This window comes from Panicum virgatum, chromosome 7K (genome assembly GCF_016808335.1).
Source record: "Panicum virgatum strain AP13 chromosome 7K, P.virgatum_v5, whole genome shotgun sequence".
Lineage (NCBI taxonomy): Eukaryota > Viridiplantae > Streptophyta > Magnoliopsida > Poales > Poaceae > Panicum > Panicum virgatum.
In genome coordinates, this window is record NC_053142.1 from 34,045,355 (window position 1) to 34,070,006 (window position 24,652).

At 48.4% G+C, this 24,652-nt stretch overlaps 1 protein-coding gene across 1 annotated transcript; it reads left to right on the plus strand.

Annotated features, from left to right (window-relative positions):
- The first annotated feature begins 17,034 nt into the window (after positions 1–17,034).
- Positions 17,035–21,446, plus strand: LOC120641145 (putative lipoxygenase 5). The gene is made up of 7 exons (XM_039917136.1): positions 17,035–17,697; positions 18,115–18,639; positions 18,835–19,158; positions 19,319–19,404; positions 19,491–19,903; positions 19,991–20,257; positions 20,388–21,446. The coding sequence occupies exons 1-7, from the start codon at positions 17,304–17,306 to the stop codon at positions 21,139–21,141; spliced, it is 2,763 nt and encodes a 920-aa protein (XP_039773070.1). The 5' UTR covers positions 17,035–17,303; the 3' UTR covers positions 21,142–21,446.
- The last annotated feature ends 3,206 nt before the right edge of the window (positions 21,447–24,652 follow it).

A 24,652-nucleotide genomic window follows, 5' to 3' on the forward strand; every position in this document is an offset into this window, starting at 1 on the left:
ATTCGGGGTCGGAGACGGGAAGACAGCGCTACAGCCTACAGAGTCCCTATGCTTCTAGTCCGTTGATAGAGCAGGCGTGGAGGTACAGCTCAGCTCCTCAGGCGACAGGCGCTACAGAGTCAAGAGTACACGGCCGATAGCAGTAGGTGTAAGGAACATGTCCCCAATTAGATCATTATTTGTGATTTTGGTGATTGAGTGACAACATAATCAATGGAACTGATGAGTTTGTGAGATCACACTTGTAGGAGTTTTTAAGTTCCATAGATATAATTCAACACGTCTAATTCATCATCAAGACGCACTGTTCAATCCATTGTCAAGACGTCATATCCAATCCACCATCAAGTCCAATCCGCCGCAAAGGTACCAAAGTATAGTAAACCAATGTCTCTACCATCGGTGCATCCGATGGTTGCCGGATACACCGGCGCCCTATGCATCGGTGCAATTGGACGTGCACACTGAGCCAAACAAGGAAAACTCAGTAGCACCGATTTAACCGATGGGTCACTTAGAGGCATAGGTGCATTCAACTTACTATTGTCCAGAGACGATGTCAAGTGCGCAGCAGCCAAACCTTCAGTACCGGAAGAACCGATGGCCACCGGAGCAATGCATCGGTGCAATGGCGTCAGCAGAGAAGGATCAAGTGCAACGGCTACAAGAAGATCAAGTGTCACCGGTTTAACCGACGCCCTAGCATCGGTTTAACCGATTGTCCCTGGAATTTGCTACAACTGTATTAGAGAAGCCAACGGCTACTTCAGAGCACAGAGTGACCGGAAGAACCGATGCCCTAGCACCGAAAGTTCCGATGCCTACGCAGAAAAGTGCCCAACGGCTCTAAACGGCTAGTTCAAGTTGGAGGGCTATATATATATGCCTCACCCCGGCCATTTGAAGCTTGCTGGAGTTCCTAGAAGCCTCATACACATCCAAGAACACCTCCAAGCCATCCAAGAGTAAATAGATCAAATCCTTAGGCTTAGCACAAGCTTTGTAAGTGTTAGTGCTAGGATTAGCTCTTTAGAGAGTGTGAGAGCAAAGTGTTGTGCCTTGTGGCTGGTTTTAGAGTGAACCACACTTGTATTACAGTGCGCCGGCCCCTTGGAGCAATTGGTGGCTCGCCGGCAAGTCAACGACCTTCCGGCTTGGTGTAGAGCGGCGTCGACAACATTGTGCGGGGGACGGAGACCCCTCCTTCATGGGCAAGCTCCTTTAGTGGAAAGCGGGATTAAGGTGACCGTGATTGTGTTCACGGAAGAGGCTTGATTGCCGGGAAGCAATACTCTTCGTGAGTGCTTCAACAATGTGGATGCAGGGGCGTCTTTGTGGCAATCCGAACCACGGGATAAATTTTCGTGTCGAGAGTTTGCTTCTTCTCATCCCTCCTCTTTATGCTTTCGCTTTTTTATATTGCAACTTGTGTGTTTTTACTTTCTTAGTATAGTATCTTGCTAGGTTTGGCTATAGGTTGCAAAACTTTTTTTGGGATGAGGATTTCACACTAGAAGAACTATAGTTGCACATCTAAATAATTTGTTTTAGTTTAAGTTTTTGTGCAAACTAGTTGGAGCCATAGGTTAAGGTTTTTAGAGTGCCTAATTCACCCCCTCCTCCTCTTAAACTAGACCATCCGATCACTTTCAACAGGTAATGTACTACCAAAAATCAGTTGTCACGCAAGTACAAGTTCTCTTTTTTCCATACTGTACAAAACGCAAACCGCGCCATAGGCTGTGTTCAGTTCCCACAAAAACCCCACAAAAATATCACATCTCCATCACATCTCCATCACATCTCCATCACATCGAAATATTAAATGTAGCAAATGAATCCATCACATCGAAACATTAAATGTAGCAAATGACACACGCATGGAGTACTAAATGTAGGTAAATAAAAAACTAATTGCATAGTTTTGATGTACATTGCGAGACGAATTTTTTGAGTATAGTTAGGTCATGGTAGGACAATATCTACCACAAACAAACGAAACGTGCTACAGTGTGTTACAGTGTTTTTTCGCACTGCTACAGTAGATTTCAGGGGAAACACAGCCATAGAAGCAACGGAGGCAGAGCCATACTACTACTACTTGCCTCCTGGTCTGATGAGCCGTACTACAGTGTATTACAGTGTTTTTTCGCACTGCTACAGTAGATTTCAGGGGAACTAAACACAGCCATATAGATTTTTTATATTGCGACTTGTGTGCTTTTACTTTTTTAGTGTAATATCTTGCTAGGTTTGGCTATAGGTTGCAAAACTCTTTTTGGATGAGGATTTCACACTAGAAGAACTATAGTTGCACATCTAGATAGTTTGTTTTAGTTTAAGTTTTTGTGCAAACTAGTTGTAGCCATAGGTTAAGGTTTTTAGAGTGCCTAATTCATCCCCTCCTTCTCAGACTAGAACATCCGATCACTTTTTCAACCGGTAATGTACTACCAAAAATCAGTTGTCACGCAAGTACAAGTACAAGTACAAGTTCTCTTTTCCCGTACTGTACAAAACGCAAACCGCGCCATAGTAGCAACGGAGGCAGAGCCATACTACTACTTGCCTCCTGGTCTGATGAACAAGCATGGATGCACCAGCAGGCGAAAGTAGGAGTAGGTAGATCATGACAGCGAGGATATCCACTCAGGAGACGTTACAGAGTGGAACCACTCGAGTCCGGGTGATCCGGTGATGGACGGACGCTCCGGGGTACGGAGTTCTAGAAGCCAAGCCGGGCTCACAGATGCTGGAAAAACCGTACGGTCGAGAACGAGAAGCCAGAGATCTCTTCTTCTTCCCAATGATACTACTAGCCCGCCTCCTCTTCGCCAAAAAATAAATAAATAAATAAAATACTGTCTTGGCGGCTTGGCGCCCGGAGCGGAGACCCCGCGTCGCGACTCGCGACACCTGCAGATTCCCTTCCTCCTCCCCCCGCGAGCCGCGCGCCCGCCATTGCGGCGGCAGCGCACCGCGCACCTGATCCGAGAGATCCAGCGCGCCCCCAGCTCGCGACCCAATCGGATTTTCAAATCGCGCGCGCCTGCCTGCCTGCTCGCCGCCCGCCCCCCACGTTCGCCGCCTTTCGGCCGACCCGATCGGGAATTCAAAACGACGACCGCGCGCGCTCCGTCCTCCGTCCTCCGTCCGTCCAAACCTCCCGTCCCGTCGTCCCTCCGGTCACGGCGATCAGGTGGTTTTTCTTAATCGCGGCGGACCACTAGGCTAGGAGTCCTAGTTTTTTCTTCAAAAAAAAAGCCACGGGAGTTTGGCTCGAGCACGCATCGAAGGAGCGATCGCGACAGGCTAGCATAGGCGTGCCAGGCGTCGTCGTACACGCGCGTGCGCGGGGTGGGAGGCTCGATCTCGATCGGGGCTCGAACCTGCTGGGACTCCCGCTCGAACCTGCAGGCAGGGAGGAAGAACGCGGCCGTCTCGGACTCCCGGGCTGGTCAGCGAAAGCGAAACATGTTTAGATATTTACATATGTGTGCAAGCGACATACGCGACCACGACAGGTCCGCTCTCGATCCTGTAGTCTCTGAGGGTCGTTCCGTACGTGGAGCAGGCAGGCATGCATGCATCGACCCAGTTTCCCTCGCGCATGTGTGTGGGCATCCGTGGACCATGCACGGCAGGGAGAGCGAGACACATGCGCGGACCGGGGTTATAAGCATAATTGCATAAAAAAATCATGGGAAAAAATAAACATGCATGCCAACTGGCCAAAACCTGGTAAATCTCAAAGGAAACATGACACAGTTTAGTTTTGTACGGTCACGACTCACGCGGCCTGCTACATTTCTTTATACATTGGATGTGGATAACATGCATGCCAACCAAAACCTGGAGCCGCAGCATGATTAGAGTGGCACACACCAGCACGCAGGCCTGCTAAATTATTGATGCGGAGTGTTACAGATGGATAGATATATAATGCCGGACAATTAATGTGACCCCCCGCATGGAACGCTTTGTAGAATTCTAGGATATAATCGCGCGGATTAATCCGTGATCAGCGAGGAGAATATAGAATTAGGTAGCTAGGTCAGGTCCTGTTGTGGTGTTTGATCGGATCCCTAGCTGTATGATTCGCCCAGCAAAAGATGGGATTCCAAACTACTGTCATCCTGTGTCTCCGGGGGCTAATAGTAGCATTCTTCTTATGAATAAAGAGTCGTTTTCTTTTTAATTTTTTTACAAAAAAGTGGTATACAATTTTTAACTTGTGCTCATCTATTTTTTCTAAAAATACAATGCTCGACACCTAAAAAAAAAGCTTTATTACGGTCTAAAAAGAAGGCACCACAAGACATAAAGTTTAAGTTATCCCTCAGTTCATCTCTAAAAATTGAACTAGAAAACTTAATCTGAATGTGAAAGACAAAACATTAACTGTTTAGATATTTACACATTTGAGAGCTTAATAAGTGACAAAGGCATTTTAGAATTCTGGGCGCCACTAGAAAACCAGTGGCACGATAACAGTGACATTATTAGATCTATTAATTAAGCGAGATTTGTATTTTAAAACAGAATACTTTGGTAATATTGTCTAAGCATCATATATTATTCTTGGATGTACTCCCAATATCACGCGTAAAACATGTCGAATCTGCAGCACGGCACTAAGAAAAATAATCACAAAATAATACTATAAGTTCTCTTTTTCGGAGAACTGGCATGCCTTGTAAAAAAAAGGATAAAGTGCATGCGCATCTAGGTCGCTCAAGAAGAATAATGCTGCCGTCCACTTTTCTGGGCAACAAAGATCAAGCAGATTAGGGGGGGGGGGGGGGGGGGGGGGGGGGGGACCTGGACCAGTAGTCCAGCAGAAATAAAGTTTTTCCTTCTGAGACAGCACAAACAAAGTACTCTATCCATCCTGAAATATAAGGTATTTTGCTTTATCTTAAGTTAAAGTAGTCTAAGTTTGATCAAAGTTATGGTGAAGAATATTAACATCTAAATATCAAATAATTAAATTATGAAAATACATTTTATGATGGATCTAATTGTTCTTATTTAACATTCAAAATATTATCGTTCTTTTTCGTAAACTTTTGCTATAAACTTGATCAAACTTAGAACAATTTAACTTAAAACAAACTAAAGTACCTTATATTTTAGAAACATTTTAGGACGGAGGTAGTCCTCAGCTTTGAGACGATACATAGCTTTGGCAAAAGGGGTGTCCATTTCAGCTAGCGGTTGGATCCTGTACGCGTAGATTCTGTCATGCTCATAATAGGTCTCCCACATGCCCCAGCTGATCCCGGGCTTTCTTTAATTTCTCTCTCGACCTCTTCTTTTTTTTTTAGACTTTCTTTTCCTCGATCCTGAGGTCCTGTTTAGTTCTTTACATGTAAACGCAAAAAAGTCGTAAACGCATTAAAGTGAAAAGAAATCTTGCTAATTTGAAGTACTAAATAAAGTCTATTTACAAAACTTTTTTGCATGGTTGTGCTGTAAATCGCGAGACGAATCTAATGAGCCTACTTAATCCATGATTTGCAACAGTGATGATACAGTAACCATCCTTTAATTATTGATTAAATATGGATTAATTAGCATCATTAGATTCGTCTCGCGATTTACAAACCATCTATACAAAAAGTTTTGCAAATAGACTTCATTTAGTACTTCAAATGCCCTATTTACATCTTTACACATTTTTGCAAAATGAATTAAACACACCCTGAGGCGAACAGCGTGGCGGCGGCCTGTGATGGGACCCCAATTAACCCCAGCCCGGACCGTACCCCGCGGTCCGGTAGACCGGTACACGGCTTTGACGGCCGTGTGCTATCCGCGGCGTCGCCGTCGCCTTGACTCCCCCCGACGCGATCGCCGATCGGCGAGAGGCGCGCGCGCGCGCGAGAGAATAGGGACTCAACGCGCTTACTCGCTGGGATCGTTGTTTTTCTCATGCGGCGGCAGCGAGCACACAGACAGACGGACACGTGCGTGTGCGTGCGTATTCCTACGACGCGTGCCGTCGCCAGCGACGCCGTGTACTGCGATAGTCTGATAGAGATCTTGGTGTAGTGCGCTAAAAAAAAGAGAGACCTTGGTGAGGTAAAAAAAAAAAGCTTTGCTGAAAAGTGAAAACCATACCCGCGTTACTTGATTGATGATGGCTTTGGCACCTCTTTAAACTCTATAATAAATATATATTTTTTGAAAACTGGGATATAATAAATATTTGGCAATTAATTATGGCTGTGAGTAGTACACTCTTAAAAATCTCTTGTCTCTTGCATGGTCCCACCGCCTCCATCTCGTCGAGCGATGGCCGCCGCGCCGTGCGTGCGTCGTGGCCGCGCCTTCTTCCGTGGGCACCAACCTTGCCACTCTCCGCCAGCCGGCCCGATCATTGATCAATGATGCCACGGGTATGGGGGCAAGCAAACGGCGGCGATCTCCCGGCGGAGGGTCGCCGATAAAGCTGGCCGGCCGGCCGTTCTTGCTGCTACGCCATCGTCTTCGGATAACGACGACAGATGTATACGCGTTTCAGCCTATCAGAAATAAAAAAGAATTGTATTATCTGTACACAAGAACCATAAGTTGAAGGAAAAGCTAACATTTGACGATTTGATCTTCAGATCAGGAGGAAAAGAAGAAGTGAAGAACGACGATTGTCTAGAAGCAGGCCACGCCACCGCCGGGCCGGCGGCGACCCATCCTGTTGCGTACCGGCGGCACCGTGCCCACCGCCGGATCGGAGGAGAGATCGCCGCGGACAGCGACATCTCGACCGATCGACGGGCTCGGCCGCCGGCGGTGACCCATCCTGTTGCGTACCGGCGGCACCGTGCCCACCGCCGGATCGGAGGAGAGATCGCCGCGGACAGCGACATCTCGACCGATCGACGGGCTCGGCCGCGGTCCCCACCAGGGTTTACCTTTTCGTTTTTTTTTCAAATCCCGCCGTTTGCCGGAAACGAAATTTCGGCCGAAATTTCGCCGAATTTCGCTAATTCCGAACGGAAAGAGAATTCAAATTCAAAAAACGAAATTTCGGTGAATTCCGACCGAAATTTCGGTGATTTCGACCGAAATTTCGGTGATTTCGACCGGAAAATGATGTCCGTTGTGATTTTCGTACTGTTCCCGAGGTCAAATGAAAAACTTTTGAATACCAACTTTGTTCAGTTTTTCGAGATCTACAACTTTTGTTTCAGGAACTTTTTCATTTGAGCAATGGTTTGAAAGTTATTTAATTATTTCAAAAACTACCAATTAAAAGTCTTGTCATTTCATGTGACAACTTTCATTTTCTCTCTTAGGCCACAACTGGACTTTTATTATTCTTGTTATGGCGGATATTCCTATAAATTTTTAGGGATATTAGTTGATCCAATTGAAAGTTATTTTAAATCCAGGACAAACATGATTTGAATTGGTTATCAATTCATGTGACAGTGTTTGAATTTTTTGTTTGATTCAATTTGTATAGAGAATTCCTAAAATGTAATTTGTATAGAGCGAGGAGGGGTCTGGAGAAATGCCAAGCTGCATCGGATACTAAAAAACTATAAATTCTACCTCATTAGACTACAAATAACCTTGTTTTTCAACTAAAATGTAATTTTAGCCTAGCAAATGATTTTAGATTTGAGTGTGTTCTAGTCCTATTTGCTCAGAAGAACACCTAGTTTTTTATCATATTTTTTTCGAATTTTTTATAAATATTTTTGAATTTTTAAATTTGAAAACGAAAAATGGCGAAAAATACCGAAATTTCTCTTCCCGGTAACTAGCGAAAACGAAAAAAAACACCGAATTTCGGCGAAATTCGACCGAAAAATTTAACACTGGTCCCCACACTCCCCAGCTATCCCGAGATCCGGCGTGGCGTCGCCGCCCCACACGCAGATCCGGCCGGCAATGACTCATCGTCTGCGGTTCGGTCTAGCTGCAGTAGCTTGCGAGCTGCGAGCCAAACAAGGTGACTGACTAGTTGATGCAACCTGGATGCGACGGCACGGGTGTGCTCCGTCCTCCTGGCCGGCAGGATGTGTACCTGGCTATTTCCCCTTTGGGCGTCTAGGCCCTTTCCACTGGCTGCCAGAGTTTTTGCGTGTGATTTGGAAGCTGCCGGTATAGTGTGAGCTAGCTAGCTTGCCAATCAGCTGGTGCGCTGTGCAAGCCTTTGCCGCATCCGCGCTCTGGTTAGATTGGACACAATGATTTGTCAGTCCACCGTGCATGATACGTCGACGGCGTGTTGTTGAGCAGCCGTACGTATAGGCTCTTACTACTTCTTTTGCTTGGGCGGTTATCAGGATATGCGACGCAAGTGCAGAGTTGGAAACCAATACACATGTGTCAATTCCTGACGAGAAGCCATCTTTCTGCTCACGCTTGTCAGGAGAGGGAAAAAGAGAGAGTCGCCTTTAATTTATCTCGACTTTTCAAGGTCAATACTAAGCTTAAGGGCACAACTTTGTTTGACTACTAGTTCCGGTACATACGGGGCGTCGTCCCCACCCCAAGAAGGGCGGCATGAATTCTATCATTTCGTTTAAGACACATATGGAAATGGCACGACAATTATGACAGATCCACCGAGTTAAAACGCTTAATTAAGTGTAACCACCATCATCTGACGCATTAGCTTAATTAAGCGTAACTGGACAGACTGTTTCCAACCCACAGACTGATCGAAACATACCAGAAGTCCGCACCAAGGCGAGCGCAGAAGGTACCAGCATGATAAAATCTTACAAAATAGTAAATAATATTAAGGTATTTACAACACAACTTTTTAAATTGAAGTGCACATAATAAACAATGTTAAGACTTTTACAAAACAGTTTTAAACGTAAAATTTACAAAAGAAAAGATTCGGCGGAAGAGAATTGAACTTACAGAGCATTTTTACTAGAGAAAAAATAAAGCAAATTAAATAAGCCGAGGACTACCGAGACGTGAGGACAAGGCGCCACATCGAGCCCACTGATGTGAAACCTAGTTAGCTCCTATACCTGAAATAGGATACACAATAAACTCTGAACAACTAATACTCAGCAAGACTTACTCGATCACTGGGTATAACTTAGCCTACATATCTAGACATGCAAGGCATTTTGAAAGGACCGTGATGTCGCCTAGAGAGGGGGTGAATAGGCGTACCTACAAATTTTCACTGAAATGCAGCGGATTAAATTCACTGTCGGCCAAACCCAGAACTTCCGGGTTTCAAATCCGGAACTTCCGGATTTGGGCTAGACAGTAGGTGAACTCGGAATTTCCGGGTTTGTCAATCCGGAACTTCCGAGTTCACTCAGAACAGAGTGAACACAATAAGAGTAGTGCTAATAAATGAATGTAAATTCAAACCCCAATTGTAAAGTCTGCTCAGAGAAGTTCCTTGAGCAGGTTCACGCAGATCCTGCACATACGAAACAACAATATCTCCAAGACACAAGTGTCTAATGGAGAGCTCCTCAAATCCACAAAATAAATGTAAATGCAATGAACACAAGGATTTGTTTTACCGAAGTTCAGATTCACCCCGTGCACCCACGTGTGAATCCTAGTCTCCGTTGAGGAAGCTTATATCGACCCCAAGGTCAAGCTATTTCCTCCTTCCACTATATGACCATGCGCCCTCGTGACACAAGATCGGTGTTGCAACAAACTTGCCGCTGCTCACCACAATCCTTGGGAGATAGCCGGCGACGCCTAGCCATCTAGGAGGCTTCACCTCCAAGAGTAACAAATGCGAATCACACAAATCACGACTAATCTCAAGTGCTCAAGGTTTGCTGTGCTCTCTAGTGCTCTCAAGCATTCACTCTCTCAACCCAACTCAAGGATATACACTAATCACATAATCTCACACGGAGAGGTTGGGGAGAGCTCAACTATGGCTACCAAGCTTCTTGGGACGACCAGCAATGAACAGAATAAAGCCTGGAATAGCAGCCCACCAAGGAGGGGGCTAAGGGGTATAAATAGCCTGTCCCAACAAAACTAGCCGTTATGTGACAGTTAGAACCCGGAACTTCCGGATTCTACAACCCGGAACCTCCGGGTTTCAAACCAACTAGCCATTAGTGCCACGTGTGCCAAATCCGGAACTTCCGGATTCCAAATCCGGAAGTTCCGGATTCCTTCCGGATTTGCCCTGACAGCAATGTTAAAATGTGTACGTGAGGCTTTTGTGTCTCTCTCAACTCACATGGGTTACTTGAGCACTGAGACTAAACCAAAGACCATTGTGATGCATCCCTCTTGATAGTACGGCATACTTAAACTCAAGATCAAAGATAAATTACATTTCAACTTCTTGAGCTTCCCTTTTTTCATCCTATGCTGTGTGTTGATCAATCACAATCTGAGGTATGCATCCAACTTGGCTTGTTTACTTTGAGCACATCTTCTTTGAGCTAGTGACCTTGAATATTTATCCTTGAATGAAATCCACTTCTATTTCAAGTCACCGTCTTCACAATAAGATTCTAGAAAGATTGATACTTGCCAACATGAACACCACACATGACCAAGATTCTTCAAGTTGAACCCAAAGAACGTTTCGTTACCCTAGCATTGGTTCCTCGGCACAACCACAATTGCCCTTCTCCAAGCTTAGTACCTAAAAACCAATTCCCGAATTCCAACTCTTCATCCTTGCATCACATATAGCTTCATGTAGGCTTGTATCACATTTAACTTACAATGAAATCCATTTTGATTCACAAGAAAATTTTCTTCTCTAATGAATGACACTTGTCAATATGAAATTCTCCATGTCTCTTAGAATTCTTGGACTTGATCATTATCGGTTTCTTTGCTCATTCCAAGCCTTTGCTTACATAGCCTCTAGAAACACGCCTTTCGATCCCATCCATTTATCCTCAAGAGCCCTCTTGAACTCACATTGATTTTGCCATTACAATGAACATCATTTCTTTCATGCTTGCTTGATCATCAACTATCTCATACATTCCTTATGACAAGTTTCTCCAATTGTGAGACTATGCCTAAGCATACACCTTTGTCTCATTCACAATACCTTGGCTTGCCATTTTGAATTCCACTTACATCAACAAGCTTCATTTGGATATACGAATAAATTCTTTATCGTTGATACATATCCCAATTTCCATGGTAGCTGTTGCTTGTTAATATTCTCATACTAGAACATGTCATTCATCTTGTCATATGAGCACGTGTCTTGAATCTTGATTCATTTCATCACATAGATTACAATTATGATAATTAATTTCTGCTCATATACTCAATAAGATAGTCCTTTAATCGTGGTGTCAATCAATCCACCAAAACACACTAGGGGCCGAGATGCACTTTCACATTTGGCTGGTGGTTATTTTGCAGAAAAAGGCGACTAAAGTAAATCCTTATTTTCAATATTTTAGCCCCAGATTCTATATAAATTTAACCATACTCTAACATTTGCATATACTATCTATAACAATCATTATGGAGAAATAAATAATAATTCAATGTACTCATAATCATAAATATCATTATCAATCCAACATAAAACTACGATGTGACTCGAAGATCAAGGTGCCCATATCCAAGAGCGACTGGCGGCGAATCGATCCGATTTAACCTTGCAAGGTGGACCTAACCAACACGGCACGCATTCGTCCTGTCGGACTATACATGCCAACCATTCCCCTCCCCGCCTCGAACTACAGAACCGCCCCACCTGCATATAGTTAGCCGAGCCCTACGAGAGACCACCAAAAGTAAACTCATGCATCCAAATTCTCCGCGGCCACTCGACTCGCCCTAAGGGGTGGGTAGAAGTTCTGTACTTTTGAAACGAGGCAGTACTCAGTTTACCAGTTTCGACTACCTCCTACTCCCGGTATGCGGTTAGTACAATTCAAACATGATCAGCAGGGCCAACAATGGTACGGTCCTTAACCGACATAGAAGGGGCTAAGACACCCAGGAACCCTGTCCTGCTGCCATACCTATACATCATCATCATTCCCCGTCCGGTCTCCAATTTTCATTCATTCCATATCAATTTCAACAACTCATGTATTGGAACATAAATATATCTCAAATCTCGCGAGTAATCGGAAATTACTCGACTTCTAAGCATCCTATATCTCGCGAGTGACAAGAATTCACTCGACTTCTACCGAGAACCATTTAAGCATAGCATTTCTATCGTCCTATACATACTAGTATAACTCAAGGAAACCTAGAGATCATGCAACTAGGGTTCCAAACAATTTCTAAACCTAATGCACAAGTAATAGAGACATATATAGGTGTCATAATTTGAAATAATAGGACATGCACTGGGGCTTGCCTGAGGGTAACACTAAGCTAGTGTTAAAGCTATCAAGGCCTTAGGCCCTTCCGACTATTGGGCCGGGTCTTCGGTTGCTTCAGCGGTTCCTTCCATTTCCTGGAGATGTCCACCGAACGTCGTCTTGTGGTTCGGCTCCAACACCATGTGCTTCACGTCCACACGTTACGTCCACACATATATCTAGCGTACCTAAATGAGGTGCAATAATGCATATGTATAAATGCATGGACGATGCAACAAAAGTGCAGCAATACAAGCGCAAAGTCAACGTTGCCTAAACATGGTAACTGCACATGCGGAGGTTAACTAAACCTTACACGAGTCTAAACAAAATTAACTAAACGGGTTACATACTAGGGTGTTACAACCATTGAACCGGCCTCACCTGCTATTCAAATTTCTTGAAATGAAAAGTCAAAAGACCGTATATAGCAGTACAACAACAAGGCGTGGAAAGGATACTCGATATGAGTATTATTACAATACACCTTGAAATTTGAATAAGAATTTCTCCCTTGAGATGGCAAAATTTCACCTGAATTTCTTGGAAAAAAGAATTTCACCTGTACAATGGCAAAATTTCACCTGTACAATACACCTGAATTCAGGTGAATTTTCTTGGAATGGCAAAATTTAACTCTTGTGGTAAAAGAATCGGACGCTGGATACAGCATAGTAAATCATACCCGTTGAAAATCTCCGTTCCTTTGTACTATTTATCATGCACATCATCATTTGCATGCATTGTCACTAAAGAAAATAAAATGTTTGTATTTTAACTTTTCTAGATCTATATGGTACCACTTTGGCCACCAATTCTGGTACTGGCTGCTCTTTTTTCTAAGAAATTTGGTCGGAATTCTACCATTTCGCTAGAGGAGAAACCCAAAACATTTATGTAAATGGTACCAATAATTTCAAATGTGCGGAGTAAATTTGTATATACAATGTCTCCTACTACGCGTCGTCACTTGTCGAACGGACCAAACAAATATTTGGACTTGCCATGTCAGCTGACATGCGCAACCACTCGGACAATTAAACTAGAAGCCATCCATCTGACACTTGCAACTTGCAATTGTTGTTTCTCAGGCCCACACATATTCAGTGGTTGCAGCTAGACTTTTATGACTAACCTTGATTAATTTGTCCATATACAACTGCAACCGTTCATGAAACCTAAGGTATGGGCTGTGAAGTTTAAAGGGATGCCAACATTGATAGTAGGAGTATCATTTTAAGAATTAGAAAAAAAAAATATTAACTAAGATTCAATAAACTAGTTAAATAATGAAGAAGGTACCATCTGCTTGTATAAGTAGTGATGCTCCTGTAATCTGTGGTTGTGTGATTGTTCATGAGAGTTATGAATCTTCCAGACATACATGGTGTTCATATTTGAGTGCTTAAATAGAAGGAAAAAGTCCATTTTGACCCTCAATTCTTCGCAAAGTCTAACTTTAACCCCCAACTACGAAACCAGGCACAACAGACACCCCAACTTCTAATACCGTGTAACTTTGGCCCCCCGACGCCTTCTGGGTGGTATTGTACTCCATCCGTTCCAAATTATAGATCGTTTGACTTTTTTGACGTCAAATTTGACCACTCGTCTTATTCAGAAATTTGTGCAATATATCACTTATATAAATCTTTATCGAGGCGAGAAAAAAAACATTAACGGAGCGGGTGTTTGCAACCACCTCGGAGCTAAAGTCACAGTTAATAGTGACCTTAACCGAGACGGTTTTGCTGACCGCCTTGGTTAATAAAAAAATAAAAAAACCTACCGAGCCCGATCCGGCCTCGGCGTCCGCCTGCCGCCACTCGGCTGCCCACCACCTATCCGGCCGCCGACCGTGGTCGTGTCCCGCCGCTCGCAGCCATGCTCGAGGCTGAGTCCCGCCGCTCGCAGTCCGCAACCGCGCCCGCCGCCCGCGGCCGCGCCCCACCGGCCGACGCCCGCCGGCCGCCTCGGCATCCCGTCACCAACATCTGCATCCCGCCTCCGCCGCCGATGTTGTGCGCCGCCGCGGACCCGCTCCGGGGAGAGGGAGGGGCTGGCGTGCTCGAGGAAAGGGAGGTCCGGCCGGCGTGCTTAGGGAGGGGGAGAGGAGGGGAGGGAGGGCGCAGTTCAGATCTAGATCTGAGGGCGAGGGAGAGAAGTGAGAGAGCTGAAACCCTAAGTCACCGTATATAGATTCAGTGGGTGATACCGGGTCGAGATGGACTGTCTGGGCTCCAAGATGGACTAGTATCCTAGGCGGGCCTTATAGCTTGTCCGCCTCTGTTAATCGATTTTGCGATTTGATTTTTTGTAACTGACTTGGTTAATAAAAAAATGACTGTCTCGATTAATCGCAGATATTAAACGAGCCTGTTCGAAATCGTGCTGGCCTTAGAGGTCTTTTTTTAAAAGTCAGGTTAATATTTTTTTAGTAGTACGACCCATACTTTGGATTTGAGGGAGTAGCAGATATCAAATCAAGCGCCAGTGTACATGTACTCGTTTTTAACCTAAAAAAATTAGTACAACCTGGTAGGTGCCTTGATGGTAGCATGTTCTATTGTGTTAGCCCGTGTTCAGTTCCATAATTCAAAATTCCAAATTTTTTTCGGCACCTGCATGGAGACTTAAATCTAGACGAAATAAAAAAACGCATTGCGACTGCTGTCTGTAAATGGCGAGACAAATCTAATGAACCTAATTAGGCTGCAATCAGACGCTAAATTGCTACAGTAATGCTACAGTAAACAACATCTAATGACGGATTAATTAGGCTCATTAGATTCGTCTCGCGATTTACAGACTAGTTCTGTAAACCCTTTTGTGATTAGTCTATATTTAGTACTTCAAATGTAGAAATATGTCTTTTCAAAATTTTTACAACACGCAACCAAACAGGACCTTAGTCACATTTGCGGGGACTTGCTGAGGCTCAGCATCAAGTGGTACAGGACAAGACCCGATGCAACCTACATGGCAAGAACTTTTTTTATTTTGGTAGGAACTCTTTCTATGCCTACTACACTGGAGAAACCCTATTTGTGGTGCCTGAGAGAAGAAAATATCAAAATTTTCAGATCCGCAAGACTCCTGGTCCATTCCGGAAAACAGTTACCAATCAATTTTAGCAGTACTGTAGATCTTTTTGCGGCACCCTCTGCTAGACTCGCATATATATAAGTATATATAGCGTAGCTCGGTTGGCGCGCACTCCAGCCGTGGAGGCCGCCGCTCGACGCGGGATTTTTCCACCGGATGTTGAGGCGTGTGTGGGTGTGTGCCTCAGTATGGCGTGTTTCGAGACTACTCGAGCAGCCTCGTCTGCGTTGAGTCCGGTCAGCGTGGGTGTCCAAAATCTTAAATGACTCCCCAGTGCTCCTGAGTGCTTTAAAAAAAACGCTCCACACTTTATAATTTGGAAAGCCATGGTTGAACTATTTATGGTAGCAACCTATACAGCTTTTAAAAGAAGGAACCATTTGTGGCATTCAGATGCTCGCATTTTCAGGTGGAAGTGAGTTCAACTTGATACCAAGATGACTTTTACCTATCAGCACTACCGTTCTGGACATCATCAAGAATTCAAGATGATATTTGTCATAGATCAGGTAGAGCACATCATGCGGCAACTTGGTTTTGTTCAAAAATGGACTTGTGTTGCGCCTTGCCAAATATAGTCTTTAGCAGAGGGCGTTAACTGTTGCCACATAAAGCTCTCCATTACAGGAGTCAGGAGAAGCATACTTTACGAGCACTCAACACATGTCACTTTTTTTGGAAGCACTCAAGAGCACTAAGGAGTCATGTAAGAGGTTAGGTGCTCACGCTAATCGGACTTAACGCAGACTAGGCTGCCCACGCTAATCGGACTTAACGCAGACTAGGCTGCCCGAGCGGTCTCGAGACGCACCTATCGAGCAAACTCATGCACACACACTCACAGGCACATCACTTGCTCGTCCCAGTGCGACACTCATGTTGCTCCCGATGGGAATCGAACGCGGATGGGCGCGCTCGCGCACCTGGCGAGCGTGCCACTCGAGCTGCGGCTCGTTCGCATGTCACTTTTGGTGGTCGACCACATACGCATGTATCTTGAACTCTGTCCCCCTTTCCTTCAAATTCCCAAGTTAGAATTTACTAAATTTTACCGCGGCTAATTCATCGCAAATATGGTTCTGGCTCCACCTACATGTCCAGATGCACGCTATGCCATGGGGAGAGAGTAGCAATTCTGCCAGCCATCAGTATCAAAAAGATCTGACAGCCAAAAAACCGCGATGATTCTCCTCTTCTTCTTTTTTTGTCCTTCTCCGATCCTCCCCGGCGTTTTTTTACCGTCCCGTCTGTGCTGCCGTGCAACCAACCAACCCTCCGGCGGCCCGCTCGGCTTTGTTGATCGACGAGGCCACGCCGGGGCACGGCACCGTTGTCCGGATCGCCAGCCACAGACACGCCCCGCGACGAACGCTCGCTCCGTCGCTCTCGCTCGCGCACCTCAGCTCAGCTCTTGCGCCGAAGCCTCGGCCCCGCAGCGTCCGCCCGCCTCCCCGCGGCGCATCGGGCGCATGCAACACGTGTGGCCGGCGCGCGCAGGCAGGAACCCCCCTCCTCGCCTGCGCCGCGCTGCGCGTCCGCCGAGCGGAGCTGCCTGAGACACGAGCTCGCCGGTTGTTGCTTCCCGCCCCCCGGGCCCACCCCCGGTCCTCACTTACTCCCTGGCCGGGCCCCCACCTGACCTCCGCCGCGCCGCCTATATATGGCGCTCCTCCGCCCACTGCCGGAAAGGTAGCTCGCGCGCACAGACTACTGGTCCAAAAGGAAAACACGCCGGAACAACTCCTCCGACCCTCGCTCGCCGCAGCTGACGCGAGCTGTCTTGACCGGGAGCGATTTCTTTCCTTTTCTCTTCCCGTGCGCCAACCTTAACTGCTCCGATCAATCGATCGATCGGTCGATCGAGTTCCAGCCCCGCAGCACATGGCGCCGCCGGCGATGGAGATGCTGGGGAGGTCCTTCTTGCCGGGCCCGGCGGGCGCGGCGGGCCGGGAGCGGGGAGGCGGGCCCTGCTTCGCCGCGGTCGGGCGGGAGGGGAGGAGGAGGGGGAGGGGGCCGCTGCGGTCGGCGGCGCCGGTGGGGGCGCTGGCCGAGCGGGCCGTCGTGACGCCGGCGCCGGCGGAGAGGGCCGGGGCGGCTGCGGCCCCGCCAGAGGAGCCGCCGCACCCGCGGACCGTCGCGGCGCGGGCCGTGGTCACCGTGCGGCGGCGACGCAAGGAGGACGCCAAGCGCCGGTTCGCCGAGCAGCTGGACGCCTACGCCGACAGGGTCGGCTGGAGCGTCCTCCTCGAGCTCGTCAGCACGGAGATCGACCCAGGTAAGAAAAAAAAATAGCCTTCCGAGATTCTTCCACCACCACCACCCCCGCCGCCGCGCGATGCTTCCTTCTTCCTCCTTCGCGGCGCCTTGGAATTCCATGGCGCGTTGCGTTGCATCTTTGAATTGTCCCAGCACAATTCGGTTCCCTTTTCGCTCCTCTCCTTCAGAATTTCCATTGGCAGCTTCATGGAACCGAACCCGCGGCAAGAATATTCCAGCTGGTGCGCCTTGACCTCTGGGGCCATGCGCCTCCCGAGTCATCATTTCCAAATGGACGAGCACGTGGAGCTGTCCCGCTCGATTTGATTCTTTACCGTCTCGCGCGTCCGCATCGCACGAGCGCATCGATGATTTTGCTGCAAAGCGAGGCATGGAGCTACAGTAGCTGACTGAATGGCTGAATTGGTGGTGGCAGGAAATGGGGGCCCCAAGAAGAGCAAGCCGTCGGCGCTGGTGGGGTGGTTCGAGAAGAAGGACGTCAAGGCGGAGCGGGTGGTGTACACGGCGGACTTCGCCGTCGACGCCTCCTTCGGCGAGCCCGGCGCGGTGACCGTGCTCAACCGGCACCGGCGGGAGTTCTTCATCGAGAGCATCGTGGTCGAGGGCTTCCCCTCCGGTCCGGCGCACTTCACCTGCAACTCGTGGGTCCAGCCCGACCGCGCCCCGCGCGTGTTCTTCACCAACAGGCCGTACCTGCCGGACGAGACGCCGCCGGGGCTCCGGGAGCTCCGGCGGCAGGAGCTCAGCGACCTCAGGGGCGAGGGCGCCTCCGCCGCCGCGGGCGGCGAGCGCAGGCTCACCGACCGGGTGTGGGAGTACGACGTGTACAACGACCTCGGCAACCCCGACAAGGGCGCCGAGTTCGCGCGCCCCGTCCTCGGCGGCGACCGGCTGCCGTACCCGCGCCGGATGCGGACGGGCCGGCCCAAGACCGTCACAGGCAAGCCCCCGCTTTCCCTCTCACCGGCGGCCTTCTTCCTCGGTCGCCACCGCCAGCCAATAAATTCCGCGACAGCTGGAGTGGCCGGCCTGGCATGGCGGGAGGCCGCCGTCGCCGTCTCCGTCGCGCGTAGCTTTCGTATCCGAACCACCCGATCCCGGGGACGCTGACCCGTTTCCCTGGCGGCCCGTGCAGACGATGGCGCGGAGAGCAGGGTGGAGTACCCGGAGCCCATCTACGTGTCGCGGGACGAGGAGTTCGAGGAGGGCAAGGACGAGATGCTGTCGGAGGGCGCGCTCAAAGCGCTGCTCCACAATTTCATGCCGCTGCTGGTGAGCTCCGTGTCGCCGGACATCCGCGACTTCGCCGGCTTCCACGACGTCGACAACCTCTTCAAGGAGGGCCTCCGGCTGAAGCAGGCGCTGCAGGACCAGCTGTTCCAGAAGATCCCCTTCGTGCGCAAGATCCAGGAGAACAGCGAGGGCCTCCTCCGCTACGACACCCCCGACATCATCAAGAGTAAGGCAGCAGCCATGTCCATGTCCATGCAATCCTCGACGATCCATGGAGATCCGATACGATAAGATTCGGAGCACGACGGCATTGCTGTACTGACAGGAGCTGTCCTTGCTTTTTTTTTTCCCTCTTCTTTTCCCCTCGATCTCCTTCCGTGTGGCAGAGGACAAGTTCGCGTGGCTGCGCGACGACGAGTTCGCGAGGCAGGCGCTGGCCGGCATCAACCCCGTCAACATCGAGCGTCTCCAGGTAACCCGTCGCCGTCACGACGCCCGGACACGCCGCCAGCGTGCGCGGCCGTTGCTCACCTGTCGATCGCGTCCCCCCCTCCGCAGGCGTTCCCGCCGGTGAGCAAGCTGGACCCGGCCGTGTACGGCCCGCCGGAGTCGGCCATCACGGAGGAGCACATCGCCGGGCAGCTGGACGGCATGTCGGTGCGGCAGGCGGTGGAGGACAGCCGGCTGTACATGCTGGACTACCACGACATCTTCCTGCCGTTCCTGGACCGGATCAACGCGCAGGACGGGCGCAAGGCCTACGGCACGCGCACGCTCTTCTTCCTGACGGCCGCGGGCACGCTCAAGCCCATCGCCATCGAGCTCAGCCTGCCGCCCATGACCGACGGCTGCAAGCGCGCAAAGCGCGTGTTCACGCCGCCCGCCGACGCCACCAGCAACTGGCTCTGGCAGCTCGCCAAGGCGCACGTCTGCTCCAACGACGCCGGCGTCCACCAGCTCATCAACCACTGGTACGTGTCAGTCCTGGCTAGAGGCGTCTCTGCATTTCTTTCCATTGGCAGGTGATGCAGAGGAACTCAAACTGCACTTCCGTGCAGGCTGCGGACGCACGCGTGCGTGGAGCCGTTCATCATCGCGGCGCACCGGCAGCTGAGCGCGATGCACCCCATCTTCAAGCTGCTCAAGCCGCACATGCGGTACACGCTCAAGATCAACGCGCTGGCGCGGCAGATCCTCATCAACGGCGACGGCGTCATCGAGTCCGGCTTCACCCCCGGCCGCTACTGCATGGAGATGAGCGCCTTCGCCTACCGGGAGCTCTGGCGCCTCGACCAGGAGGGCCTCCCCGCCGACCTCATCAGAAGGTAGCTGCCCCGTGCATTGCAATGCCGTCCAAGACATCCATCGCCTGAAAAAAAATGCTTCTGAAAATGTTTGTTCATAAAAAATGAGCAAATTTCTCAGTTAGTTCATTTGTTTCTTCTTGTTGCACAGAGGCATGGCCGTGGAGGACCCGACCCAGCCGCACGGCCTCCGGCTGCTGATCGAGGACTACCCGTACGCCGCCGACGGGCTGCTGCTCTGGTCGGCCATCACGCGGTGGTGCGGCGCCTACGTCGCCATGTACTACCCGTCCGACGAGTCGGTGCGCGGCGACGCCGAGCTGCAGGCGTGGTACGGCGAGGCGGTGCGGGCGGGGCACGCGGACAAGCGCGACGCGCCGTGGTGGCCGCGCCTGGCGTCGCCGGCGGACCTGGCGTCGCTGCTGGCGACGCTGGTGTGGCTGGCGTCGGCGCAGCACGCGGCGCTCAACTTCGGGCAGTACCCGCTGGGCGGGTACATCCCCAACCGCCCGCCGCTGATGCGGCGGCTGGTGCCCGCCGAGGGCGACCCGGAGTACGCGCACCTGGTGGCGGACCCGCACCGCTTCTTCCTCTCGGCGCTGCCCAGCCTGACGCAGGCCACCACGTTCATGACCGTCATCGACACGCTGTCCACGCACTCGGCCGACGAGGAGTACCTCGGGGAGCGCCCCGACGGGGCGTGGACGGCGGACCCGGCGGCGCTGGCGGCGGCGCGCGAGTTCGCGGAGGAGGTGAGGCGCGCCGAGGAGGAGATCGAGCGCCGCAACGCCGACACCGGCCGCCGCAACCGCTGTGGTGCCGGCGTGCTGCCGTACGAGCTCATGGCGCCCACGTCCGGGCCAGGGATCACCTGCCGCGGCGTCCCCAACAGCGTCACCATTTAGTCTCCGTACGGACAGCGGCAGCCATGGGCGGATAATAATAACAGAGATGATTCGGAAGTGGATTTTTTTCCCCTGGCGAGGAGAAATCTAGGCGGAAGAAGCAGATGATTTTAGCCATAATTCTCCCCCGTTAATTTGGGTTTCGGAATCCGAATAGGAGGAACTTGATTTTGACATGGGGTGGGAGGAATTGATATTGTAGAGGGAGTGGGGTGTAAATAACACAATCAATTGAATATAGTCCTATAATATAGAGTTCTCTCAAGAAAACTTATTGGTATCATCAAATGTCTTTAAACCAATAATACAACTGTTCAGTGTTCAGTGTGCTGCATCTTGCTCTTGTGGTAATGTCTTCGAATGGTGCTGCACATCCTTTGCTCTGACCAGATTGATGGCGTCATATCAGCAGATCGTCAAAAGTTAAGTGTTGGGGCTGTTAGGCTTGTCCAATTTCGGCTTGTCTCGGCTTGTCTCCTCTCACATAATACTATTCATTCTGCCAGCCGGATACTATTCATTCTGCCAGCTGAACACTATTTACTAGATCAGCCGAACAGCCCCATTGTCTGAGCAGATTGAAAGCGTCACTTAAGTAGACGGTCAAAATTCACTTAGCACATGATTTGGTAAGAGCTAAAACCAGTCCCTTGAGTTCTCAGTTCTCACTACGCTAGTCAATATTAGCTTGGCACGTGATATGGCACAAGCTCAAAGCAGGAGCACATGAGATGAATTTTTGATACAATTCTCCGCATTGGTTTAGGGAACAAATAAGAGGAACTTAATTTCGACATGCGGTGGGAGGAATTGACATTGTTGAGTCGGTGTAAATAAAACAATCGATTGAATATAGTCAACATAGAGTTCTGTCAAGAACAGTTATCTAGTTTCAACATTATACAGAACTGTTTAGTTTGGTGTATCTTGGTCATGTTGTGCAATCGTCAAATGGTACTGCCCTCTGACAAAATTGATCGCGTCATATGAACCCATGGTCAAAATTTAAGTTTGTTGGCCAAGTAGTTAAAATTCCCGCACATGACTGTTTTTCCCTAACGAAGGATTAAAGGTTCAAGAAGTTTCCGGCAAATTGCCATTGTTTTGGTCACAAATATTGAAGTGTCAATTCTTGGACATCAATTGGTAGCCAAATTTTATTCGTACGTCTTGATTTTGATTTCGCAAAAAATTGCCATCCAACCAACAAGACTACTGGTTCGCTCAAACAGTTTCTTTTGTTCTCAGTTCTCACCCGAAAATTCTTAGGCTCATCTATTAAGAATAGGTCTGCTTATTGGCAGTAGATCTTTAAACAAGTCTGAACTGAAAAGAGCAATCTCTGTAAACTGTATGGGCAAGTTGAATGCACCGGCCATAAGGGATGGAGAGTGCCAGAATCTTAGCCCGATCGGTCTCGGCAACGTACAGCGCTGAAGACGCTACTGGTAGAAGCGCATCAGAGACTCTAATTTATTGCCTCCTTGGTAATTCACTAAGAATCATTTAGATTTTCGTTCAGTCATCATTTAGGCAAATGTTCTGCAGAAAATCGAGCAGTAATAGACGACAATAACATAAAAGAGATGACAAAATGGATAAGAGTTTTTTCGAATAAAAAGGGCAAATCTAAAGATCGAAGAACTGTACGGACAAGTTGAATGCACAGGCCATACAAGGGGATGGCTAGTGCCAGAATCTTAGCCCGATCAGTCTCGGCAACGTACAGCGCTGAAAACGCTACTGAAAGAAGCGCATCAGAGACTCTAATTTATTGCCTCGAAACTAACTCAGAAATTTTGCTTCAAAAGAATAACTAACTCAGAAATGCAAAGTGCAGCAAACTATAGAATCCAGATCGAAGACTCGAAGGGTGAGAAAAGGGGAAAAGGTTGCGCATCAGACTCAAGAAAGCTTTGTGCAATCAACATGGCGTATGATTGTTCAGAGTTTGATGGTATATGAGAGCAAATCATCATCGTCCAACGCGGAACCAAATCACCAAAGAAAACGTCGCAGAACAGAAAAGAAACAGAGGGAGAACCAGGCAACGAAAATCGATCGGAAATCGAAGCAGGCGGAGAAGAAGAATAATGGCGGCGGCGGCCGGGCGGGGAACGCTGGCAATGGCTGTCAGGTGTTGCTTATATATAGAGCTGCCGGCGGCGGGGCTGCAAACCCTAGCGGTCTTGAAATTTACACGTTTGCCCTTGTCGATTCGCGGCTCGCGAGCGCGATCGTGAAATCCATTGGGCTCTGTAGGGCCCACGGCCCATTATTGCACTAAGTCCTTTTTGGTTTGCTGGTACTAAATCCTTGTCCAATTTTTTTAGATTACAAATCCTTGTCCATTATTGATTGCACTTCAACTCGACATGTGTCCATATGCCTACATCCTTTTGGATTAACAAGTTCACTCGTGAATTGGCGGCTGGCGCGCACAAATCCAACCGAACCAAATCAAAGCTCGAATTCATTTCTTTGGCAGAACCGCCAAATTAAATCGATTAATTAAGCATAATTATTACATGGGTTGTTACAATTCTATCATCTTAAAGAAATCTCGTCCCGAGATTTAAAGGAATGGAAAAGGGTCAAGAATGGACTTCTAAGAATTGTTATGACTAACGAGAGTTGGTCGGGAATTCTTGTACACTTACTCAAACTCTGTGCTAAACATCCAAACGGGGTCAAGGAAACATTGGGAAGAAGAACTCAAGGATTTTCTGACTTGGGTTGGAAACAGGAATCATGGTTATACAAGGTCAATTTCCAGGAGCTCAGGGAAACGGAAAAGAAAGGGCATCAAGGCAAGTTTTTTCCAAGAACGTTCTTGCTCAATATTGTTTATTAATTGAACTGCATGATGCAAGATGCAGATGATGCCATACCAGTTAGTGTACTAATACTCCAAAAACTCAAACCTAAACAACCCGTTCGCGTCGTTATTTGTCTAGGGCCTACCCCTTAAAACGGACGGAGTAGAGAGAAACTATTTTTAAGGGTTGCATGAAAAGATAGTCGTAGCAGTTCATATCCACACGTACTTAAGAACCAGCGTGCACCCAGTGACACAGTCATATGGCTGCAGTCCACACGAGGCCCTAGGTCCCGTTGCGGCACTATAGTTCGAGTGATAGTCACCACTACGTAAGAAAAATCATAGAAATCAACCCAAATAGCACAAATTTCAAAGAGAGGTTTTCCATATTTCAAACATCAAGAGTTCTCCGTAGACATACGGGACACATAACGTTAGTTAGCCTGTCACCCGGGTTCCACTATGTCAAACTCCACACCATGGTATTGGGTGATTATGCCATGCAATAATATTGCAATCCTATTCATGCAAAATGATTATAATGCAGGTGATCAAATTTTAATTTATTCACATTGATTGAGCAGGAATGCAAGCGGATCCATTTGAAGGGTAGGAATCAAAATGATTTAAAATAATGAATGTCAATGCAGAAGAACAGCAAAATATCTTTAGTCATCAAAGATGGCTAGA